The following is a 23328-nucleotide window of genomic DNA, read 5'->3' on the forward strand; positions in this document are numbered from 1 at the left end:
GTGTATTTTATGACTTTTGTGTGTGTCTCTGTAACATATATAAATGAATTAAAATGCATACACCTGTGCAGCATCTTTGTGGAGAATACTGGTTCTGGCTTCAACTTTAGGCCCTGACTGTTCACTACCTTTAGCCACTTATGCTGTCAATCAGCACCATGCTTCATAGCAGAGATTTTGTCACCTGGGTTATTTGCTGGGTTATATGCAGGCACTTAGCTTTTATCCAAAAACTTATCCTGGACTGGGTCATGCGAGTGCCTGGAACGTCACAGGGTATGACACATGGGTACACCCTGGATGCAATATCAACCTTAAATTAATTCGACCTGAAACCTATAAACACCAGGATGGATTTTCCAAAAAGTGGGTGAATTAAATAGTTGATATCCAGCGTTTTTCTCTGCCCTTGGATAGGCTGCCTCGGTAGTCCTACTGCCCAGCATGCATGCAGTTTGCATGTTCGTCCTGTGTTGCACAGGTATTTTGCTAAATTTGCTTCATGCAGTCCACAGATATGCAGTTAGTTGAATTGGTATTTCATAACTGCCCATAGTGTGTGTGTGTGTGTGTGTGTGTCCTACAATGGACTGGCATCCCATCCAGGGTGTTCCTCTGCCCTGTGCTGCCTGGGATAGACCTCCATGGCTATATTCAATAAGTGGTCGGAGGACGCGTAGAATACATTTTTAAGCAATAGGCATCCTCTCTACACTCTGGATAATATTGTTTTAAAGAATTTTAAATAAAAAATGAATACTTAATATTGCAAAGCAATAAATATTACAGCAAACAAGCAAATTTGTTCACCATGAAGCTGACCTGAATATTGTACTTGGTTATATAAGCAGCTTTATGAGAATTTTGTTATCCAAAAGCAAAGGAGACAATGTTAGCTTCCCTTTTCCATTAAATGAATTAAAACAATATCATAGATTTATTTTTCAAGAGGAACTTGAAAATCCAACATACAATAAAGAGTGCCATACAATTCAGAACTTCACCAGTAAGTGACATGTCATAGCATATAGTTATAGTTAGTTATGTATAATTAGATGAATAATAGATATAAAATATGATGCATTTTCATTTCAGGATGTTTATTTGAATGTTGCGAAACCTGTGGCCTGTACTACGAAGTGGGGTTACTGGCTTATTGGGGCAACTTGTCGGATTTAAGGTACCACGGTTTAGATGGACTTCTCTATTTGTTCACTTACATTTTGCCCAGATTGCCTTAAATCCGACAAGTTACACCGATAAGCCAGTAACCACGCTTCATAGAACAGGCCATTGGATTTTTTTAATATTAAAGTGTGTTTTCACAAAAAAGATGTTGTAATGCAAGATGTCTATGTACTTGTATCTCAGCACTTAAAATGATAATGATATTTCAGGGTCCTGAAAAAACATTATTCGTACATATGTCATGGATGGCAAAGACAGGGGTGGCCAAACGAGGAAGTCAAATGCCAACAGAACAGAAACTGTGCAGTTCACTTTGTCTCCCCCATGAGGTCTTTCCAGGAAGCAAACCCCCTGCGTCAGTGAAAACATCTGATGCAAGGTGGTGCTACTGGCTCTAGTCTGTCATTCATGATTTGGGTTAGGTTCATGTGGCACATCTATGTGTAGAATATGGCTAATAGAATGTGTGAATTTAGGCAGACACACTCAGTCTGCCCATTGTTTTTCTTGGACATTCTGGGTGTCATTTATGTAGGAGAATTTCTTCAATGTGTACTGTCGTTTTTATTAACCTGAAACATTTAGTACAAATACTGCAAAGACCATATTGTTTAATGGTGAATTATGATTGGTAAACTGACATTTAAACTTCCTGGGTTCAGGAAGTTTAAAAAGACATAAAAATTGTTTGTCAATGATCATATTAATTAATAAGAACTTATGCAGACACCCTAATACTACTTTATAGAGTCAAACGCTAAAGAATGAAAAGACAAAGTTTTATGAGAAGGGAAAGTGATTAGTTGTCATTGTTAACACACCATAGCACACAGTGCACAATGACAAAATGTCCGCTGCATTTAACCCATATCATGACATAACTGGGGGTACCTAATTCAGCACCTGGGGAGCAGGGCTTGGAGGCAGTACTTTGCTCAATGTACTTCTGTCGTGCTTTGCTGGGTGAGGATTTGAACCAGCAATCTTCCAATTACAAGTACACATCCCTAACCATTAGGCCACCACTGCCACTACAAAGAAATTATTTTTCCAAAAGTCTTGATGCACTTATATAGTGAATAAATGCATAGGTGCATACACATATTTTATGAGCATTCTAAAAACAGTAGTAAAAGTTGTATCATTGGATTATATATGGCTTAATGTCATCTCCAGTGTAAAAAAATGTAACAGTACTAGAACACTGAATTGCAATTTGAAGTTCTGACCTTAAACCTGGAACTCCTAAAATTTATTTAGTCTGTCTTTGAATTTATAGACTCAATTTAAGCTTTAATTTTAAATCATGAAGTATAAAATGTATAAACCTAAATACGGCAGACGTTTACAGGAGGTAAGGGATGGAGTTTGAATTAAAATATCTGCTATTCAAACCAAGAAAACAGCTGCATTTACACATTGACCTCCAGCAGGGGGGGTGCTACACAGCATTATGAATACAGGCTAGTGAAGTGGCACAGCAGTTCTGGGTTAAAGGTGCTCAGAAGCATTACATGAATTTTGGTTTGCTTGCTAACCTTCCACATTGTTGTTTCAATCTTCCTTCATGTTAGGACAGGTCCGAACACCTACAGGCATCAGGATTTAGGGGAATTCTGCCGCTCAACATTATACAGAAGAAAATTAGACTGAATTAAATGAAACAAGATGAGATCAGACACCCCACCACATAGCTTGTTGGATTTGTACCTGGTGTAGATTGTATAAGCAATTTGGTGTGAAAGGCTAAAAGATCCCTTTCATTTCTCTTTACTTTCCTATGCTGATTCACAATCATACCTACCATACAGGTTTGCACATCCACACACAGGAATATGTACACACAGAAGGAAGTTTCATTTTAAATCCACACTGCTAGCACATTGAAAACCAGTATCCATGTCTGGCTCATAGTGGTGGGAGAGGCACACTGAAAAAGACGGATAGTAGTTCCTTTGTTTCCCATGTGTTTGTCAGTGTTAGAGTAGTGATTATGGTAAAGTACCGGGTGAGTTACCCTCTCTAACTGAAAGCTGTACATCCACCCATCAGTTTCTTGGCTGTGTCTGGGGAGGTGGCGATGGCGGGATGGATGGAGGCTGGATGTCACCATTCGGCTCCTTCCTCTCCGGGTCCTCATTTATTGAAGTTCTGAGGCGTCTGAGGCGTCTGCGCTTTGGCTTGCGTGGAGGTACAGGGTTGGTACAGTCAGGATCAAGGAGGGGGTCCATCTTTACTGTTTCACTTAGCGCGTCTGAAGATTCGTCAATGTAGGCAAGATTTTCCCCAAAGTAGTCCAGAGCCTGGCAACTGAGGGGACCGGAAAAGAAATGGGGGGGCGCCATACTGCCATGAGAATCCATCTGGGTCTCTCTTGGGTCCAGCTTCTCAGAACCCTCAGAGTAGGACCCTGATTCATCAGATCCTGATTCGTAAGATGAAGACCCAGATTCTGACTGACTGTTGGGAAGGTTGCCATTCTCACCAGCCATTCCGCCATCTTCAGAGCCCACCGTATTCTGCCATGCCCCACGGGGTCGAGGCCCTCTGCGGCGTTTTCGGCGGCGTCGCTGGAAGGGGTCATTGAGGTCAAGGCGGTTGGGAATGCGGAAATCAACTGACATGTTCTGGATGTTCTGAGTCCAGTCGGTGGCATGAGCCCTGAGCTCTTCCATCTTGAGGGGATGAGACCGACAAGGAGGGAGGGTGAGAAGTGAACAGAGGAAAGGGTGTTGGGAAAATAATAATATAGTACATAATAATAATAATAGTAATTAATAATAATAGTAATTATACAGTACTGATAAAAGTAACTATATACAGTACCATGCTGTACTTTGAGCCAATGAACCGCTAAAACTGTGCAATGTTTTTTCACAATATAACATTTACATTTACATTTACAGGATTTGGCAGACGCCCTTAGCCAGAGCGACTTACATAAGTGCTTTGAGACTCTGCAATGAATTTCCAATGCTAGCTCAATAAGGACCCAAGCTATGAATACTATCTCTGAGAACTCCATTGAGTAGTGCAGATTTTTTTATTTTTTTTATTTTTTTATTTTTTTTAAACACACACCAGAATAAGAGTCGAGAAAAAATATAGAAGTTCTACGTCAGGTATGACGTAGTGCATTCATTTTTACGAATCACTGTATTTAGCCCGAACTTCTAATATGATAGGCTTTATAGCAGTCTGTTCCTGAGTATGAGTTATCCGTAAGTTGGACGTTCTTAACCTAGTAGCTTCCTGTAATGTACTGGTGTTTTTAAAATTTTCTTAACAGTGGTGTATCTCTATCCTGCTTTTATCAAGCTCTTGTTTTCTGTGCTGTTAAAGCCAAATTTCCACTAATCACAGGCCTTGTTCCATGACACTCACCTCTGCTCGGGTCTTCTTGGACAGCACTCTCAGCCAGTTCCCAATCATGGTGAGGATAGAGGCGAAGTAAGCTAAGCCCACCACTATCCAAAACCACACCATAGGCTTGTACACAGGGTGACTATTTCCACCAGCACCTGGGACAGAAAGAGTTTTACCACAATGTTCAATCAACCCGTCCACATCACGGGGGTTAGAGGTGCAGGCATTCTGAGATCTGGAAAAGTACATAAAAAATTTCACCCTGCTTGGCAAGCAAAGCAAGCACGAGAAAGAAAAAAAGCGAAAACACGCTTGGCACCCTCCACAGTAGCACCGGACATATATTTTGTGCATCTATGACTTACTTAACTTTTTGTACTATATGTCATCTGCAGCTTTTGTAAAACTCCTAAAAGCTCTCAAAAAATTCCCATGGTCTGAGATAAATTCACATAAATTAAGCAAGCCTTGTCCCCTACACGGGATGGAATTAGGTTCCAATCTGAGGTCATAGACAGCGGGAATATTAAGCAAAAACAAATGTTCCTATATCACTGTTATCAGCTCTATGAAAGCAAATAAAGAAAATAGTATTGTACTTTAAGCAATGAGATCTTGCACTCAAAGATAAAGGGATAATTATGATGAACTGTTTCAGGTAAACTTTGTCACAAAGCAAAAATCCTGCTGAAGGGAGGGAGGCCACATGCAACTAGGGTTAAGTAATTTACACCATGGTATAGCAGATGACTAATGGGACTTGTACTTTATATTACGTTACCATAATTATTTTGACAGATATTTAATCACTATTGGAATCTCATAGTATCCTGTTATTACCTAACATCAAAGTGATCAGCCAACCACGATATTTGTTCACATTGAAGTTCATAATACAAGGACAGTGTATACTTTTCACGTGATAAAGCATAGAAACCAAACCAGAAGGTGTTTGATGTTTCTATAGACATCAGTGGTGATAAGCTTTAAAGAAAGTTCACAAGTCCTACATTGGAAATGACAACAGCTGTGATACAGGAATGTTTACGAAGGCTCTCCACAGAACATATGTCTTAGTGAATGGGTCCCAGCAACATGCTTCTATTCAAAATGTAAAGAATATAAACAGCATCAGCATTCATCTCAGTAGAGCCATGGTTGTTTAGTATCTCTGGCTGATATCGTATCAGGATTTTGTTTAAAGGGTGCTAAACCGAAATCTACAATACAGGCAGTCCATAGCTTACAAACGCGATCTGTTCCCTAAATCTGTCTTTAAGTTGATTTTTTAGGTAAGTCAGAAATAATGATACAGTTCATAGTAACAATGATAATTATGCAGTAATAATAAAAGCAACTGCAAACGGTACTGAACTGTACCTGGAAGCAACAAACCTCTGAAACCGCGTAATGTTTTCACGAACATCACTAAGTAGTATGTACGTTCATTATTATGAGCAACTGTATTTACCCCAGATTTTACATATAATAAACTTTATGGTCCATTTATAAGTATGCATTGTCTGTGAGTTAGACATTCTTAACCCAGGGACTGCTTGTACTCAATATCTGTCCTAGTTAAGAGAGATATTAGCTTAGTTTCATTTTTCATCTCTATAGCATTTGTATGTGATTCCTCAATAATTCATTCCTAGAATGTATTGTTCCTACCTACAGCCATCAGACCCTACAACGACTTGTCTTATAAAGTAGAGGAAGAATGGACCAGAACCACTTAGACACATTCACAGAGCATTCTTTTGTTCACTGTGCACTGTCACTGTTCATTGTCTATTATTTACTGTTACTAGCTTTCTGTCTGTCAGTAACAGCAAGACCAAGTTCATAAGCAGCTTTGATCCCACTACCTGCTACATAGTCCCCAAAGCCCACAGTAGTGAGGGTGATGACCACAAAGTAGGCTGCCTCCAGAAGGTTCCACTCCTCTATCCGCTGAAACACCATAGTCGGAACAAACAAGAAGACCACGCAGCCCAGCAGGATGGACAGGACTGCTGAAATGATGCGAACGATTGTGGGGCTGACCCGCCATTTCTAAAAGTTGGAGAACATAAGGGGCAAGGGATGTGAATTATACAGCGTGCCAAGTATTACACCAAATAATCATTTCACAGTTGTGTCACATCATTACCCCAAATTTCTTACATTTTTAAGAATTTTATTTATTTTTTTAAATATTCCAAATTAGATTTCAGTGTTTGGTGACTTTTTTGTGGGTGGGGGAGTGGAAGGTGTCAAAGGACTCTGGTGATGAAACAGCTTCCTCCAATTCCTTCCTCCCACCTCTACGACTGATTGTTCTGTTGTTTGCTATGATCAATCAATCAATAATCAAAATTATTGAAACGATCTATTACTATACAATCTTGCTGCCTCACAGGTGCCCTAATATACAGTTGCAAGAAAAAGTATGTGAACCCTTTGGAATTATACAGATTTCTGCACAGATAGGTCATAAAATGTGAAAATGTGGGGGAAGGGCAGGGCAGCCTTAACCAACACCTCCAATCTCATCTCATTGATTGGACTCCAGTTGGCTCACTCCTGACTCCAATTAGCTCTTGGAGATGTCAATAGTCTAGAGGTTCACATACTTTTTCCACCTGCACTGTGAATGTTTACATGGTGTGTTCAATAAAAACATGAAAACATATCATTATTTGTGTGGTGTTAGTTTAAGTAGACTGTGATTGTCTATTGTTGTGACTTAGATGAAGATCAGATCACATTTTATGACGTATCTGTGCAGAAATCTATATAATTCCAAAGGGTTCACATACTTTTTCTTGCAACTGTATAGTAAATTGCTTGTAAATCTGTAATTGCTGTGTGTGTTTATCAATGGCAGTGTTAATAAAAAAAACTCACCAGGAATAAGGTCTCTATCTTGCCGATGGCCCTCCTTAGCAAGGTCCCGAGGTGGTCCCCAACTCCAGCTAAAAGTATGCCAAACATAGGGATCCCCACTAGGGCGTAGAAGATGCAGAACAGCTGCCCCCATTCAGTTTTTGGAGAGATATGTCCAAAGCCTGATGTAGGGATAAGGGAAGAATACTACTAGTGTTAGGTGAACTTTATTAACGGGGACAATGTTGCAAACTCAGAAGCATTTCCCCTAAACTGATGGACCTATTCCTAAAGTAAAGCTTAACAACTTGATTACAGGGTATAGAGCAAAGTGTTATACTTACTGATAATTTTAGAAAAAGAAAAAGTGGCAAAAAGGAAAAGGCAGAAATGAAATGATTTAGACAGTGAGGACCTAGCTTTGCAGTTATAGTACAATAGTCTCGACAGGTTGTCTAGATGGTGAAACTGGAAGTCGTGGTGATGACATTAAAGGGCTCTGCGTTTTGGCCAGATTATTTGGGGAATAACACACTCTGTTGAAATCATAAGTAAATTTGTACACCCAGAAATGTATCTTTCAAGAATGATGAGACAAAGTGTCAGTTAATATCAACAATGAGGGCTAATCAGATATCGCTGACAATGGTGCTCATGCCTTTTGAGCACACTGGAAGGGATGTGGTGAGTTCAATACAGTAAAGTGCTGTAAGAACCATACATCATTGTAATATTTATTTAGCCAAGAAGGAGCTCACCCTAAACTGACCAACTCACCATACCTGAAATAACATTCATCTCTAAGTAGATTATTTAGTATAGCAGAAATCCATACATCCTTCCATTGTCAACCAGCTTATTCTGTTCAGGGTCTCCAGGGAGCACAATGCTGGGGAAAACACTAAAGGAGATGCCTGTCCATAACACAGCAAATACACATGATCATACCCTACACACAGTTTGGAATGCTGTTCAAAAGTGAATGTATAGGCCTGCAGTTCTGCTGCTCAGAACAAAAACACCATTTAAGATATCAAAATATTCCCTGGATGGCCCTGCCACACCTGCCCCCCCATCCCTTCTAATCCGTACACCTCCCACGCAAGGTTACTAGCCCCCTACACACTCTCTCCACCTCTATAAAAAATATCTTTATTTAAAGCCCAACTTGGTGTGACTTATGAAATAAGGTATACCAGAGCTGTGTCTATAGGGATCAGGTGTAGATTACCATCCATATGTTTGTGAAGTAATAAAAACCAAATACTTTTTGAGTTACTCGTTCACATGGTCATGAGTCTACTGCAGAAACCCTTCCATTTATTGTCATGTGGCAGCGTTGCATCAATTTTGGTGCAATTTGTCCCAAAATATGAGCATTTCCAGATCTTCACCCATACAGCGTGTCTACTAAGTTTTAAGATCCCTCAAATACTTTTGGAGTTATTATGCTAACAAAATGGAAGATCCAAAATTATACAGTACTGTGCAAAAGTCTTAGGCACTCAAAATAAATGTTTAAAGCTATTTATCTGGGTAGTAAGTGCACATTTTCTTAGAACAAAAAAATATAATTTAACATAAAAACATATGAAAATTACAAGTAACACAATAAAAACTAGTAAAAATGTCTTCTGTTCTCCAAAAAGTTACTGATATCTACTTGGATAGCTAGATGAACACCACTTCAGTTCCCAAACTTCTCCTCAGTGGAACTCGAACCATTCCATGTATTTATTAAATTTCACTACCAGCTCGCTTAATTCCATCCATCCATCCATTTTCCAAACCCGCTTATCCTTCTGGGTCGCGGGGGGTTCGGAGCCTATCTCGGATGCAATGGGCACGAGGCAGGGAACAACCCAGGATGGAGGGCCAGCCCACTGCAGGGCACACTCACACACCATTCACTCACACACCATTCACTCACACATGCACACCTATGGGCAATTTAGTAACTCCAATTAGCCTCAGCATGTTTTTGGACTGTGGGGGGAAACCGGAGTACCAGGAGGAAACCCCACGACATGGGGAGAACATGCAAACTCCACACACATGTGACCCAGGCGGAGACTCAAACCCGGGTCCCAGAGGTGTGAGGCAACAGTGCTAACCACTGCACCACCATGCCGCCCCACTCGCTTAATTAATTAACTTAATTAGTTTAAAAAGTAAACGAGATATTGAATAGATATATGAGGTGGGCTAGTGGTCAGGTCAAAAAATACACGGGTGTGTTGTATGGTTGCTGGAAATAACAGGGTTATTTTAGGTTATTTTATATTTAGTTTTGAAATGGCGAAGCTGACAGACTTTGCCAGGCGTAACAGCATAGTTTTACACCAACATGACAGTTATTTAAACATAATTTTTTTTTGGCTGCCTAAGACTTTTGCACAGTACTGTATGTATTCTCGGCTCGGAAAATACAATTATATATTGAGTTTTTGTTTTTCAGTACTCTGCAATGGACTGGCGTCTTGTCCAGGTATAATATTCCAGGACCCAAACAACCCTGACCAGGTTAATTGGTTGGAAGTTGGATAGATTAACATTAATGTATTTGTCAAAGATTTTACATGCATAAACAAGGTACAGACTGGTTTAGTCGGGAATTATTAAGCATATATCAGACAGCTGCTGTAGCCAGAGAAAGACATTGATAGCTTTGCTCCATTTTAGAGCTTTGTGAAGGGCTATGCTTAAGGTAGTAAGGCTTCTATAAAATAATGTAAATACTGTTATGTAAATGTTTCCCATCTTAAGTTCTGGTAGAATAAAAATATCTGTGGGTGTTCTAACCCTCATTAGAGTAATTTTAAGTTAATAAATCACTCAATTGCCATGGCAGTTTCTGACATATTTTGATGCATAATTCTTTTATTATTGGTTATTATTACATTATGGCATCATACCAATAGTCGTGATGATGGTTCCACAAAAGAAAAAGGCGCTGGCCAGGTCCCATCGACTGGTGAAGTCAGATGAGTTGCTGGTGGCATCTACCCCTGCTCCTAAAGCAATTACCACATGCTGGGAGAGACAGACATTTAAGAAAGACAGGGGCTCATCACGCATACTTCAGCATAATCCCTCAGCAAAACACTCTGGATGATAACACTGCTTCATAGCTGCCCGTACCTATCGTTGAGGAAACAGAGGGCAAGTCCTCAGTATTTTTTTCTGTAATAATCACAATCCATTGCTGGACACACATAGGAAGGGCTGACACTTTTGATCTCGGCATTATAAAAATCCTGGCTATGGCCATGGCTGCATAGTAACATTAACATTATTTGTGATTTGCTAAAAGGCATCTGCTCAGTGATGGCTGGTACTTATTAGAATTCTTTCAGTTCTCAAACTTCTTGCATTTCTTACAAGTGTAAAAATTAAAAATTTGGCCTCTTTATCATTTGTTGCATGAGGGAGGGTGTGGACTTCTCTCGTTTCCATGGACGCAACTTAGGACACTTCTACTACATGACATCACCCGTGGTTGCAGGTGTTTTGGTTAGTGCGTTTGTGGCTCATCGCTGACCTTGGTGAGGCTGAACAGAGGACACTGGCAGTATTGAGCTGACCCCCTGTGGCCTGCTTGACAGTTCACACTCTGCAGACACCTACTATTACATCAGTGTTTCTCAAACTGGTCCTTATAGGCATCCAGACATTCCATGTTTTTGCTCCCTGCCAGCTCTTCGGAGCAAAAATGTGGACTGTCTGGCAGGGAGCTGGGAGAGAGCAAAAACATGGACCAGATGGGTGTATTCAAGGACCGAGTTGAGAAACACTATGTTTCACTGATGCTGTTGCATTGTAAAGTTTTCAGGCAGGCCTGTGGTGAAACCTGTCACCTCCATTTTCCCTTCAGAGTACAGCATTCTCTGCCAGCACCCTTTTAACTGAGGTCCTGAGTGTGCTTCAATTTGGCCATAGCGACTGTCATAGTTGATGTTGAATGATTTATTGTAGATAGTGTGCGATTTGACGATATTATATCAAGAATGATTAAAATGTCTCCACTTTCTCCCTTTATGGAGAGATCATTATCATGATACAGTACACATTCTATCGGTTGCTGTTCAATGGCTCAGGAGTTGGTCCCTAAAAAGAATTTAACCTCAGTAATAAGTAACTTGTTCAGATTTTCCAAAGTAAACATAGCACAAACAACAGTTATTTTCAAAATCTGCTAAGATAAGGTTTGGAAGTCAGACAGCGACACAACAAACCTTTTTAACTACCTCAAAAGAAAACACCTGCAAGATTTTGCTGGGTATGTTCAGCTGGAATTCTTACACTTGTTCCTTTTGGGGTATTTATCTATGGAGCTCCTGAAGGGACCGGAAGAATAAAATGCTCTTATCTTATCTTGTGCATGCAAAAGTAATATAATTTAGATTTTTTTCACAGGTCCCTTCTGGGGCTCCATATTAATGTTTTATTTAGCACTTGTTGTATTTTTTTATTTATTTATTTTATGTCTTTCTTTTGATGGTATAAATTGTGCAGCACTTTAGTGAACATGAAGTGTTCTTGAAATGTGGTTTATAAATAAAATTTACTTACTTACTTAACTTTGTTTTTCTTTTAGGTTTTGTTACCTTACAGAGCTACATTTTAAAATAGGGGAATTAGTTTAGTAGTAAAAACATGCAAAAATAAACATGAAAAAGATGCCGATATATTTTTGCCTTATCACTCACCCCTAATACAGGTGCTCCTTGCTTTACGATGATTTGACTTTTGAAATTTAGACTTTACAATGGTGCGACAGTGATGTACATTCAGTAGTCATCAATCTATTCCCGGGCTAATGATATACGCCATCCGATACTTTCTACTGATGCTGGGCGATGACTACGATCCAGTCTCTGTGGAGATCACAAATGTAAACATCTAATACAGTGTTTAACAATGTGTTGAACACTGTTTTTGTTAATAAATGTATTCATTTTTAAATGTTTTTTATGTTATTAACCAAATAAACTTGTATTCATTTATTTACTTTTTAATTATTGGTATCTAGTTAGCTATAGTAATTAATTAATTTATTTATTCAGTGACAGGAGTTTATTTATTTAAGTTTATTTACTTATTTACCATGTCTTATTCAACTTAAAATTTTTCCACTTATGATGAGTTCATCTGAATGTAACCCCATCTTAAGGCGAGGAGCACTTGTAGTGAAAAATTAAACAATTATCTGTACTGTTGTAATATAGTAGCAACATTCAACATTATCCTTTCCCAAAGGTTTAACTTAGGAAATGACTTCTAAATGTTGATAATCTACAGTTTTATTAGCTGTCATCCATGGATGAGGAGGACTGAACATCCCGTATTGTTCAGTCCTGCACGATGACACAGGTGTTTACCTGTATGAGAGCATGCAGGCCATCAGGGCTGACGCACGAGTTGTTCTGCAGAAAGGCTTTGCGGACGTCATGCAGCTTCTTGTGCTGTGTGCTCTCGAGTGGTGCCTCTAGGGTGCGGAAAACCAGAGCTCCCAGTCCCAAGTACAATAGCACCCCCGCCAGGATGGCCATGAGAGTGGAGCAACGCATGGCCCCACCCTGGTTCAGGCCCAAAGTCACACTCCTGCTGTTGTTGCTGCTTGCAAGCTCTGATCCAAGACTTGAGAAGAAACAGGAGTGGCGTATTATAGTGTAACTCACAGTGTCGGGAACTCAGACATAAACTTGGAGTCCCGAGCCCCAGTACCCAACACTGACTCGTAAAAATCAGTCCAAAACAAATTCCCCACCTTAAAGACCCCCATTCTTCCCACATTCCCAAATATTCACAAATCTGCAAACTAGAACAAATGGTGGATATAAGTCTAGACCAGTCCTTGCCAATCCAGTCCTCAGGGACCTGCAGTCGGTCCATGTTTTTGCTCTCTCTGAGCTCCCTGCCAGACAGTCCACATTTTTGCTCTTTTCAAACTCTCTGCCAGACGGTCTACATTTTTGCGCCGGGAGCTGGGAAACAGCAAAAACATGGACTGTCTGGGGGTCACCAAGGACTGGGTTGGAAAATACTGGTCAAGACAAATCAGTCTGGAAAATGGTCTGGAGCAACACTAGTGAGTTACTGTAATTCCAGCCCCTGTGCTCCCTTTGTTGCCTACCGTTCTTTTTCCTTCTTCCAGTTTTCTCTGTCTCTGTGGCTCAGGATTGAGTCTCTGGAGCCGTACCTTTGTGGAGAGGTGGGACCAGGACCTTCTTCATCGCCACTCTGGCTGATGGTCACTAGAAGAGGAGGAAATGAACCATCTGTTTTTTTTCTAAGCATTTCTCTAGCAAATACTTAAGGCATTTGAGTGAACCTGTAACAAACAACAATGAAACAGCACTTCTGTGCAAAAAGCCAGGTTTCATCATTCTAGATGTTGTTCAGATGCGCATTATTAGAGATTAGAGATTATTAGCAGACATCAGCACTGTGAGACAGACCAGTGGTTCTTTGGTTTTCTTAGGGAATCCATGAATGTGGCAATTCACTGGCCTTCAGCAGAGTTCAACAAAAACATGGCACTGAGTTTGTTCAGCTATCAAACTGGCTAGTAGGTCCCCCTACTATCCACCTACCTCCTGTTGTTGGAGTTAAGTGGCATAGCTAACCGTCCAGAACTCATTACACTCTTATAACAGAGGCCCTGCATATGTACATACAGTACACATATACATTACACAAATTTACATATAAAATAGTCTTATTTAGCTACGTAATTTGTCAGGGAAATCAATAGTGAATATTTTATGTCATAGGCAGAGTGTCAGTCAATGTAAAAATACATACAAAAATAACTAAACAGAACAGGCACACAACTTAACTAATGGTTCTTTTAAGTCACAATACACATGCATGACAACCATGCACAGTACATGTTCCTGCTTAAATAATGGTCCTACACTGGAAAAGAGTGTATGGAGAGCAGCTGCCCAGCTATCTCCTACCTCGACGTTAACGGTGGGGAGAATCCTGCTGTCAGCGTATCCGGGTGTGGAGCCGCCTGGTTCTCCGATAGCCGCTCATAAGAGTGCACGTGTGTGAGTGAACAACTGTGTTTGCCCCTGTATGTGAGCACAGTGTTTGCAGGCTATCCCATGAAGGAGACAACAGAGATACCCCCATCAACCTGACTCTGAGAGGCAAGACAAGGAGGCAAAAAAAGCAAAGGGAGGAAAGAAGAGAGGGGGGAGATACGGAGAGAAAGTGCAGGAGAGAGAGAACTAGAGGGAGGGTCAATGCAAATACTGTGGTAGGGCGCAGCCTTCTCTATTCGCTCCCTCTGTTATTCCTAGAGTACATCTGTCTCCTGGGCCACATCATCCCTCCCCCCTTCAGGCCGAGATGGGAATCTTGGGAGTTTTACCTTGTTTTCCTTGTCTGAGCCGTTGCTCTGGGCGCATATCCGTAATATTTTATCCCATGACCCAAAATATACTCTGCCTGCTAGTGCAGCCCCAACCCATTGCCTGTCATCATCAGCGGGGATGTTTATACTGTGTGTGTCTGCAACGTGTCTGTTCTGCTTCTGTCTGTGACAAGGCTAATGCCCACCGCTGGGCTCAATATGCCAGCCACTTCCATTTCGTCTCATGCTTCAGCCGTCTCACAGTCACTCATTCCATTGCCTCTTACAATTGTTGATTAATTATGTTCAGAGTTGATAACCCCCAAGCCAAACTGCATGACGTCAGTGCCTTTGGAGAAGGCCGTGACACTCCACAGTCTAAAAAAGGTCAAAAAGAAGCCCAAGTGTAGAGGGGCAAATGGGAAATATGTGGGAAAATAACAGCCCTCCCCCATGAGTGCCATTTATCAGTTTGTCAGAGGTGAACACTGCCCATCTGGAGGGCACTCAGTAGCTACTGTGTCCAGATAGTCAAACACCACATCAGAAAGGGAAGGTGAGTATGATGGCTGTTTGCTGTGCGGCTGCCGTGCGAATTGGCTTTGGAGAAGGCTTGGGCCAGCTCCACCGAGGTGTGAATGCAATGCTGCTTTATAAAGCCACTTTTTATGGAAGTTGAAAAACGTGCTCAAGCTCAGCTATGTGACTGTTGTGGCTTTACGCGCGTTTAAAACTAAAGCTGTTGTAAAATTAGAAAACCATGTAATAACGTTTACATTTATCCATGTTTCTATGCTTTTAAGTACAAATATATACATATACCACAAGTATATTATACGGTATATAGCAAACAAAAACTTATTTCTGTTTACTAACTTTTTAAATGAAATCTGCAAGAAGCCTGCTGAGTCACTGTAGACATATAAAATATTTCTAATGTCATATTCAATGTATAGGTGTCATATTGCTGTTATATTGCTTGCATGTAAATAACAACATTACAAATAATAATGCCTTTATGTGAATGTGTAATATACACATGCATCCATGCAATTTTAATAAATGCTCATCCAATTTGACTACCAGTGACCTGAAGCCATTTCTGGAAAAAGCAGGACTTAAGTCTCTGGATGAGCACGAGAGACACGTAGAAAAATTGTTAAATTTTCACATTATTCCTCATGCACAGAGAGAAAAAGACTATTGTGTTTAGTGTTGAAGGAAAAATCTTTTAACCCTCTTATTGAGGTATGATGTTATACCTCAAGGTAAAACGATAAAACCCAGGATGTTGACATTTCACTCCCATCTGACCTCTCTCTTACTGCCTGTCCGTCTCTCCCAACTGATCTCTTCATCTCTCGGACTCATCATCATGCAGAATAGATCTATATTACTGGTGGTTAATTACAACTATACAAAACAATCAGCAGGGTGGAAAGTCTGTTCTCTTTAACCTCAAATTTCTTTCCCAGATCCCTCCCTCTCTTGATTTAATATTTTCTTATGATTAACTTTTCAAATGAACATTTTCCACAGCTCCCACAGTAATTGTTTTTCTGGTCAATATTCTTGACCCCTGTTCCTCTCTCAACACTTTCCATTTTTTCCTTAATATAAATAATACTTATGAGAAGTGTATCTCAAAGTTCATGAGATTAATAACAAAATATTAAGAGAGGAGGTAGAGGTATGGAGCATGCACTGATTACAGCGCATTGCCACACCCACCACACAACAAACCACCTCAGGGATGAGTACCTGAGTGCAGCCATGTGGCAGGTGATACCTCAGCACCACACTAGTCCAAATGGACCAGCAGGAGGTTTTTTCCAGCCAATCCTGCCACCAACCCTCAAGTTATTCCCTGTATGTTGGAGGACCTACTTACAGGGCTGGATGTAGATTAATGTTACACCCACTGTAACTAATGATTCACTGTAAATAGACCGGAAATAACAACAATGATGTTCTCTCACTATGATATAGTTATTACTTCTTGTCACGGGAAGGCTCGGGTGGACAGGCGATCGTGCGGGCGGTGGTTCAGAAAACCAGGCTGACGAGCAGGATCGGGGTAATCGGGGTTTATTCGGGACAAGGAGACACGGGAGGCGAGGGACCACCAACACCATGTGCACAGATCACGTAATGACGGACAACGATCAGAGGCAAGACTCAGACTTAAATACACGGGACTGATCACAGTAATCGGACATAGGTGGAAACAATCAGGGAAACACACGTTGGCAAGCAGGGGGGCGTGGCACACATGAGGAGCCGACGAGCAGGGCATGACACTTCTCATTTACAGTTTAATTTCTGCATTCACTTCTTCAAAACCCACACATGCATAGAACCAACTACTTTTTGGTGCATTAAAATTAGACAGTCTATTGCAGGGGTCTCCAACTCCGGTCTAGGAGAGCTACTATCCAGTAGGTTTTCTGTCCCACTTTGGCTTCTGATGAGCCACATCTGTTCCTGGTATTTACCTGAGAGCAGGTGTGGCTCATCAGAAGCCGGGTAGGATAGAACACCTACTGGACAGTGGCTCTCCAGGATCGGAGTTGGAGACCCCTGGTCTATTGATTATTGAACATTCTGTAATGTTTACTCTGACTAGATGTCAAACAGTTAAATGAGGTTAAGGGGAAAATATTAAATGGAAAATTTGCTGCAGGCCTCAGGTGTGCTTCTCAACCTTCGCGAACTGGTTAAACTCTGTGTTGCAGCGGTTTTTAAATATAGGTGAGAAGGTGTAAGGTCCAGGCAAAAGGATCTATGAATGTCTTGACAATCCTGCAAGCTCAAACCACAGAAGAAGAAACTGATTCAACTGATTTTTAAATGAAATGACGAGCGTTAATAATGGTTCCATGGGTACCGTCGCATGCTTTCAGCCTTTTGCATAACCTGAGGCGGAGCGATCCGAACAAAAGAGTTTGTCTTGACTTCATCCATTAGGCACTATTGCAAACACACAAACCAGGAGCCCCGTATCTCAGGGGACAAATACTGCCCTTCTCACCATGTACAGTTAATCTCAAATAAAAGTAGGTGCAGATGAATCTCATTATTTTAACACAGAAAACCTCAATTTTAAAGGGCTTATGAGGGAAGGATGTCACACAACTAATACAAATGCAAGAGTCCATTGCTTGAAAAGGTATATTACGTATTTTTACATACATTATGTAAGTGGCTTATAGAATAGAGGTACTTTTCTCATCCCTGGGGGGGCATTTAGGGTCAGAGCCCAGGGTCAGCCAGCATCCCTCGGGAAGTTGTGGTTTAGAGCTTTGCTCAAGGGCCCAACGAGGATATGATTAGTCAACCAAAGGATTCTGACCCATTACCAGCCGCAGGAGCTGATCCATAACCTGCTGAGCTACACACTGCCCCCTGCAGGTTAAATACAATATATATGTATTAATGTAAAATGTTTGTATAATACTGTTTGTATGCATTTTAATATTTGTGCAAAATATATCATGAAGACAATAATATAAAACAATATTTATATTAAAAACACAAATTTAAGCTTACAGATTTTCCAGCATTAAAACTAATCTTACAGCTGCTCATTTGAACTGCTCATTTCACAGACATTTTCCATACGTTATACATACTAATATTGACATTCTTAAATAATATTTTATCTGGAAATACCAGTGTCTTTATTCACTAAAGTATAAGCAGTAGTGTTACTTTTAGGAGTATAACCAACTACAGCAAACTTGTCAATAGAACAATTCTACTGTATACAGCTTAAGTACTTGGAAACTTTTTTGCAAGGTATCGCATGATAAAAGTAAATTTTAAGAAAATCATTATAAATAAGAAGTGTGCCAAGTGTCGGTGTAGGTGACTCAGGTGGCGAATGTTTGAGCGGAGTTGAGCTGCAAAGAGATCCAGTGAAACATGGTGCCATAAATGGAGGAGTTTGTCCTTTGGTTCTATTACAATCTGCGGAGAAGAGAAGCGGCTGCTGTTTTTGGAGACAATGAGCAGCTGTAAATAGGAGCCCCTCTGCCCCCATCGCTTCTCCATCTCAGGGCTTTTTATTCCTTACCGCCCTCGTGCTCGTCTCAATCAATACATAAAAGGCCTGACTGGTGGAATTACGAGAGAAGATGTATGTACCTCAGCAATGCCAAGAAAGAGAGATAAGACAAATTGAAAAGTAATACAACAGACAAATACAGTGAAATATAATGCTAGTGCAATATTCATTATATATTTCTTTATTTGTTTTCAATGAAGATGACACTGACTGAATAGCCACTTGTGTGCAAACCATCAGTTAAAAGTCATCTTCATAGTGACATATTTATTTGCATATTGTATCCAGGCAGCTTTTACCAGTTGGTCTACTGGCCATTTCTTGGTGAAACTGAAAGGTGAAAGAGTGTAATATGTGGACTAGAAAAATTAACACATTAGTTTTTTAAGGCATGAAGGTTCATTACATTCCATCCATCCCTCCATCCATCCATCCATTATTACATTCCAAACATTGTTAAATATGTAAATAATCTGTCATTTCTCGTGTCCTTTGTCTAGTTGCCTGTGGTCTGAATGATCTGTTTCAATCTAACTGATGATATGCTTATAAACGAGAAACCACTACTTTTTTTCTCACTTGTGTTTTAAAGTAAAACCATAGTATATTTAAATTGTTAGATGCGAAACATATCATTGCATAATGTGTGCCATTAATACATTCCTTTGCACTTGTAAAATGACTAATGTGTAATGACTAATGTGGATTGCAAAGCGTGCTCTTGGAGTGAGTATTCCAAAGCAGAGATGACAGAAGAGAGCACTCCGCTTGCAGACTGTAAGCCCCAACAAAACACAGGTGAGTACAAGTCAATTCTGTCAGTTAGAAATAATAGTCATCTGAGCAGCCAACCTTCTTCATTTTGAAGATGTATTTTAATGCAAATTTATAAAAGAGGGGAAATATTTCATTTATGTGTACTGTTTCAAGAATAGCCGTTCAGCGCTCAAAACTGAGTTTTCACTCACATGAATAACTGACCAATGAGCATTGTTTTGAAAGTGATTTTCTAATACGCTAATACATATCTTTAAACATTCCTAATAAATTACGGAAGATGGTATATGGATGTAATTTTTTTGTATTTAGAGTCTGAGGATTTAAATTTAAGGTTTTTTCCCCCATAAATATGCAACATATTAACAGGACCACTGTTTATTCTCCTCAAAGAGATCAGCAGTGTTAATTTCCTTGGCATAATCAACACAATTTAATGGTAAAAATGAAACATTTTAAAACTATTAAAAGACATTCTGTTTCAATATAAAAAATAGGAAAAAGAACATTCTAATATGCTAACAATGGTCAATTAAAACTATATAAATGTCCTCTTGAGCTGTGATTTTAATCAAAGCCACTTTTCATCAACCTGAATATGGAGTTTTACAATGAATGGATTGTTAATAGTGAAACATTAACCCTAATTCTAAGTTGGTTATACTCAGTATTAGTCTAGTTGCACACCCAGTGAATCTCAACAATACTCAAATCTTTGACCTGCCCATGATAAACACCATCAGTAGATGTCTTTGTTCCCCAAGAGGAAAAATTAAACATTTAAAAAATATTCCTTCAAATATAAATGGACTTCGGAGAACTCACTGCACAAACTGATGTAATTTGCACGGTATAAGACAAAGTAAGTACTCACTTATTCTGTCTTCAAAGCAATCAGTTAAATGTGAGACGATATGCTTTGATGGTTTCCTCATTCCTTCTCCTTTGCTTCTTAGTGTTGCTCACTGTCGCTGTGAAGAGAAATGGCAAAGCACAGGTATTTTTCATAGAACTAAGAGAGGTGAATAACTGACATAGAGGCCTGGAATGGACAGAACTTCAAGTAATGACTGATATATAATAAGAAAGAAATGGATAGTCTAAGAGACAGGCGAGAGTGGGTGGGTCAGCGTATTAAGGGATAATATTTAATCTTTTACCAAGACTTTTTTCAGTGAAAGCCTTCCTGTGAAAGGCCCCATTCTACCTTTTTTGATGATGCATGAATTTCTCAGGAAGGAAATTGATTTTTTAAGTATCTTCGTACACTGCTTCGGATGGTCTGGTAGTACAGCTAGGATAATACAGCTCACATCAATGATGCAGGACAAAAAAAACTCTAAAGACACTGCCACACACAGTCCATAAAAGACAAGTTTGGCAGAACTCTGTTAGCCTTAAACAAGAGCATTACAACATTACATTTTTAATTGGATGATAAGGCATTTAAATCTGAATGAGACATCATCCATAATGTCTGTTTCCCATTTTGTTTCCTATTATAGCAATAACTGAAAAATACATGCCACAGTGATGAGTGCAGAGATTAATGATCCCACCCTGAATATCACAAACTATTTGGGCTAATTCATCTGTTCTAGTCCACAGGAATGTTGGAATATTGCCAGTTTTGTATCTTTGCCCCAATGCTTAATAACAGTTTAACAAGGAGAAAATACTGTACAAATAAAAACTGGCATAGCCTTCATTTTTAATTATTATTATTCTTTTGATAAATATAGAACAATTAGTCCAAATTGTCATAAATTTGATAGAGGGATTTGGGCTTATATTGAAGTCACATACGTTAACTTTACCTATTAAACTGCAGGTTATTCAAGGATCCAAGTCGGACTCAAAATAACTGGATGTTTACAGCCACAGCTGGGGTCAGCACCCATGTGCCAGTGCTGTGACCTCACACATCCAGGGTCGTGCTTGCTTCCACCTCCAGCATTGCGTTTATGGAGTGTTTGCATGGGTTTCCTCTGGGTACCTTGCAGATTCGTATTTCCAAGCTGTGTGCCCCATGATGGATTGTTCCCTGACAGGTACGCCTTGTGCTTTCTGGGACAAAATCCAGTGCTCACGCCGTGCACGGGATAAAGCTGCTGTTAAAATGGATGGACTTCCCATGTGCATCCAATAAGTCATGCTTTATATGTAGTTTAAACACATTAGAAAATGCAGAGAAGATTAAAAAAAAAGCATATATAATTATACTTTAATTTCCTACAGCATTAGCGTGGTGATGTCTGTGTCAGTCTGCTACTGAAAAGGATTGTTGCTCTTCACTGCCAGTGCTGGACCATAGAAGTGCAGATTTAAGTTCAAATAAACAATTAAGAGTTTATGGAATGGTTGGCAACTGCACAGTTGGAACAATAGCTTACGTCAGCTGACAGCCATCTGATCCCCATGGAGACAAGTAATAAAGCCGCTATAAGCCCATTAAACTACTTAGCAAACCTAGTCTCCATGTATTTTTTGGCCAAATAACATATCTTCCCTCTCTTACAGGGGATTTGTTACATAGACTGTTTACTGCTGAGTTATCATGCCTACTTTTAAGCGATATCTGACCCCAAATAATTACAGCCCAAAGTAATAAGGATTTTCAACATACATCCCAAGCACCATTAGCCTGGAGATGCTCAGAAGTGCAAAGTGTACACATTAGTGAGGAAAGAGGCAGAGGGACTGAAAGGGAAAGGATGGAGGACAAAGCCTGAGAAATCAAGGCTCATCATATCCACATATTAAGAGACAGAATAAGACAAGTGAACAGTATAAGGAAAATAACACAAGAAAACTGCAAAGCATGTGATATCAGCAAAACACAACAAAAATAGAGATGCTTTAGTGTATTTATGTGATTCCAACAGTAGGCTATGCCTTGAGTGAATTACCGTTCACAACCTGCATATGCTGTATTCACACCATAGCCTTTTGTCAACACATGTTTGTTTCCACAGAACTTTAATAATGGTGTGTGCAAGTAGGCGGTGCTATTGGCGTTCACTAAAACGCTAAATATGGAGGAGCAGGAACTATAGATGGAACGAAGCCTGTGAGAATGCAAGGATGTGTAATAAGACGTAGATACATACACACCGCTGTGGAAATAATGGAGGTTTTCTATGAACAGCCTGAAATCGTATATCTGTTAAATCAGATGCTGAACACAGTAAACCTACAAATACCCACATTATATAAATCTAAGAGTCTAAGAAAAAAATTCTCAGGTAAAACAAAAATCCCTGCAGCTCTACTTACCAATGAACTGTTGGCTAGTTCAAGAATTACTGAAAATAATGACTTAATAACAATAGCCTCCCAAAACACATCTGAAGTTTCTGAGCCATTTTAAATACCATAAAATGACATGGTCTACACTGGTTATTCTCTACCAGGCTTGTACTAAGAATGAAACAGCCCCTTTCTCTCAATTCTGGTTAGCTGATAAGCATCGGTCCCTTTCAAGGGGGGACAAATGGAGGGAAAGAGGTACAAAAAAAAAATCTGATTTTAAATAAAGAAACAAAAGAGCACCTTCAGTTTCAGATGAGCAAAGAAAATCATTTTACTAGCAAATGAGGATCACATGCACATAAAACCGCATTGATTGAGAGCAGGTAGCACTCAGGAGTCTTTCAGAAATCTACACATTAAAGCTAATAAGGACAAAACAAACAGG

At 39.8% G+C, this 23328-nt stretch overlaps 1 protein-coding gene across 2 annotated transcripts; it reads right to left on the reverse strand.

Annotated features, from left to right (window-relative positions):
- Positions 1–902: 902 nt before the first annotated feature.
- Positions 903–21016, reverse strand: LOC125750503 (potassium channel subfamily K member 4-like). Of its 2 annotated transcripts, none has more exons than XM_049028383.1 (8): positions 20506–21016; positions 13559–13679; positions 12804–13062; positions 10338–10455; positions 7444–7604; positions 6423–6609; positions 4573–4709; positions 903–3863 (listed from the first exon to the last, which is right to left on the reverse strand). In XM_049028383.1, the coding sequence occupies exons 1-8, from the start codon at positions 20564–20566 to the stop codon at positions 3237–3239; spliced, it is 1671 nt and encodes a 556-aa protein (XP_048884340.1). In that variant the 5' UTR covers positions 20567–21016; the 3' UTR covers positions 903–3236. The 2 variants fall into 2 exon arrangements, with proteins under 2 accessions (XP_048884340.1, XP_048884341.1); XM_049028384.1 differs by lacking the exon at positions 20506–21016 and adding an exon at positions 14388–15508.
- Between the last annotated feature and the right edge of the window lie 2312 nt (positions 21017–23328).

Source organism: Brienomyrus brachyistius, chromosome 10 (genome assembly GCF_023856365.1).
Source record: "Brienomyrus brachyistius isolate T26 chromosome 10, BBRACH_0.4, whole genome shotgun sequence".
In the NCBI taxonomy this organism is placed as follows: Eukaryota; Metazoa; Chordata; class Actinopteri; order Osteoglossiformes; family Mormyridae; genus Brienomyrus; species Brienomyrus brachyistius.

Excerpts from the sequence above, each read along its gene's own strand:
- LOC125750503 (XM_049028383.1), bottom strand. The coding sequence starts at position 20,566 with ATGAGGAAACCATCAAAGCATATCGTCTCACATTTAACTGATTGCTTT. Across the intron at positions 13,680-20,505 it reads TTGCTTTGAAGACAGAATAA|TGACCATCAGCCAGAGTGGC; the intron begins GTGAGTACTTAC and ends CTCCTCTTCTAG. Across the intron at positions 13,063-13,558 it reads TGGAAGAAGGAAAAAGAACG|TCTTGGATCAGAGCTTGCAA; the intron begins GTAGGCAACAAA and ends TTTCTTCTCAAG.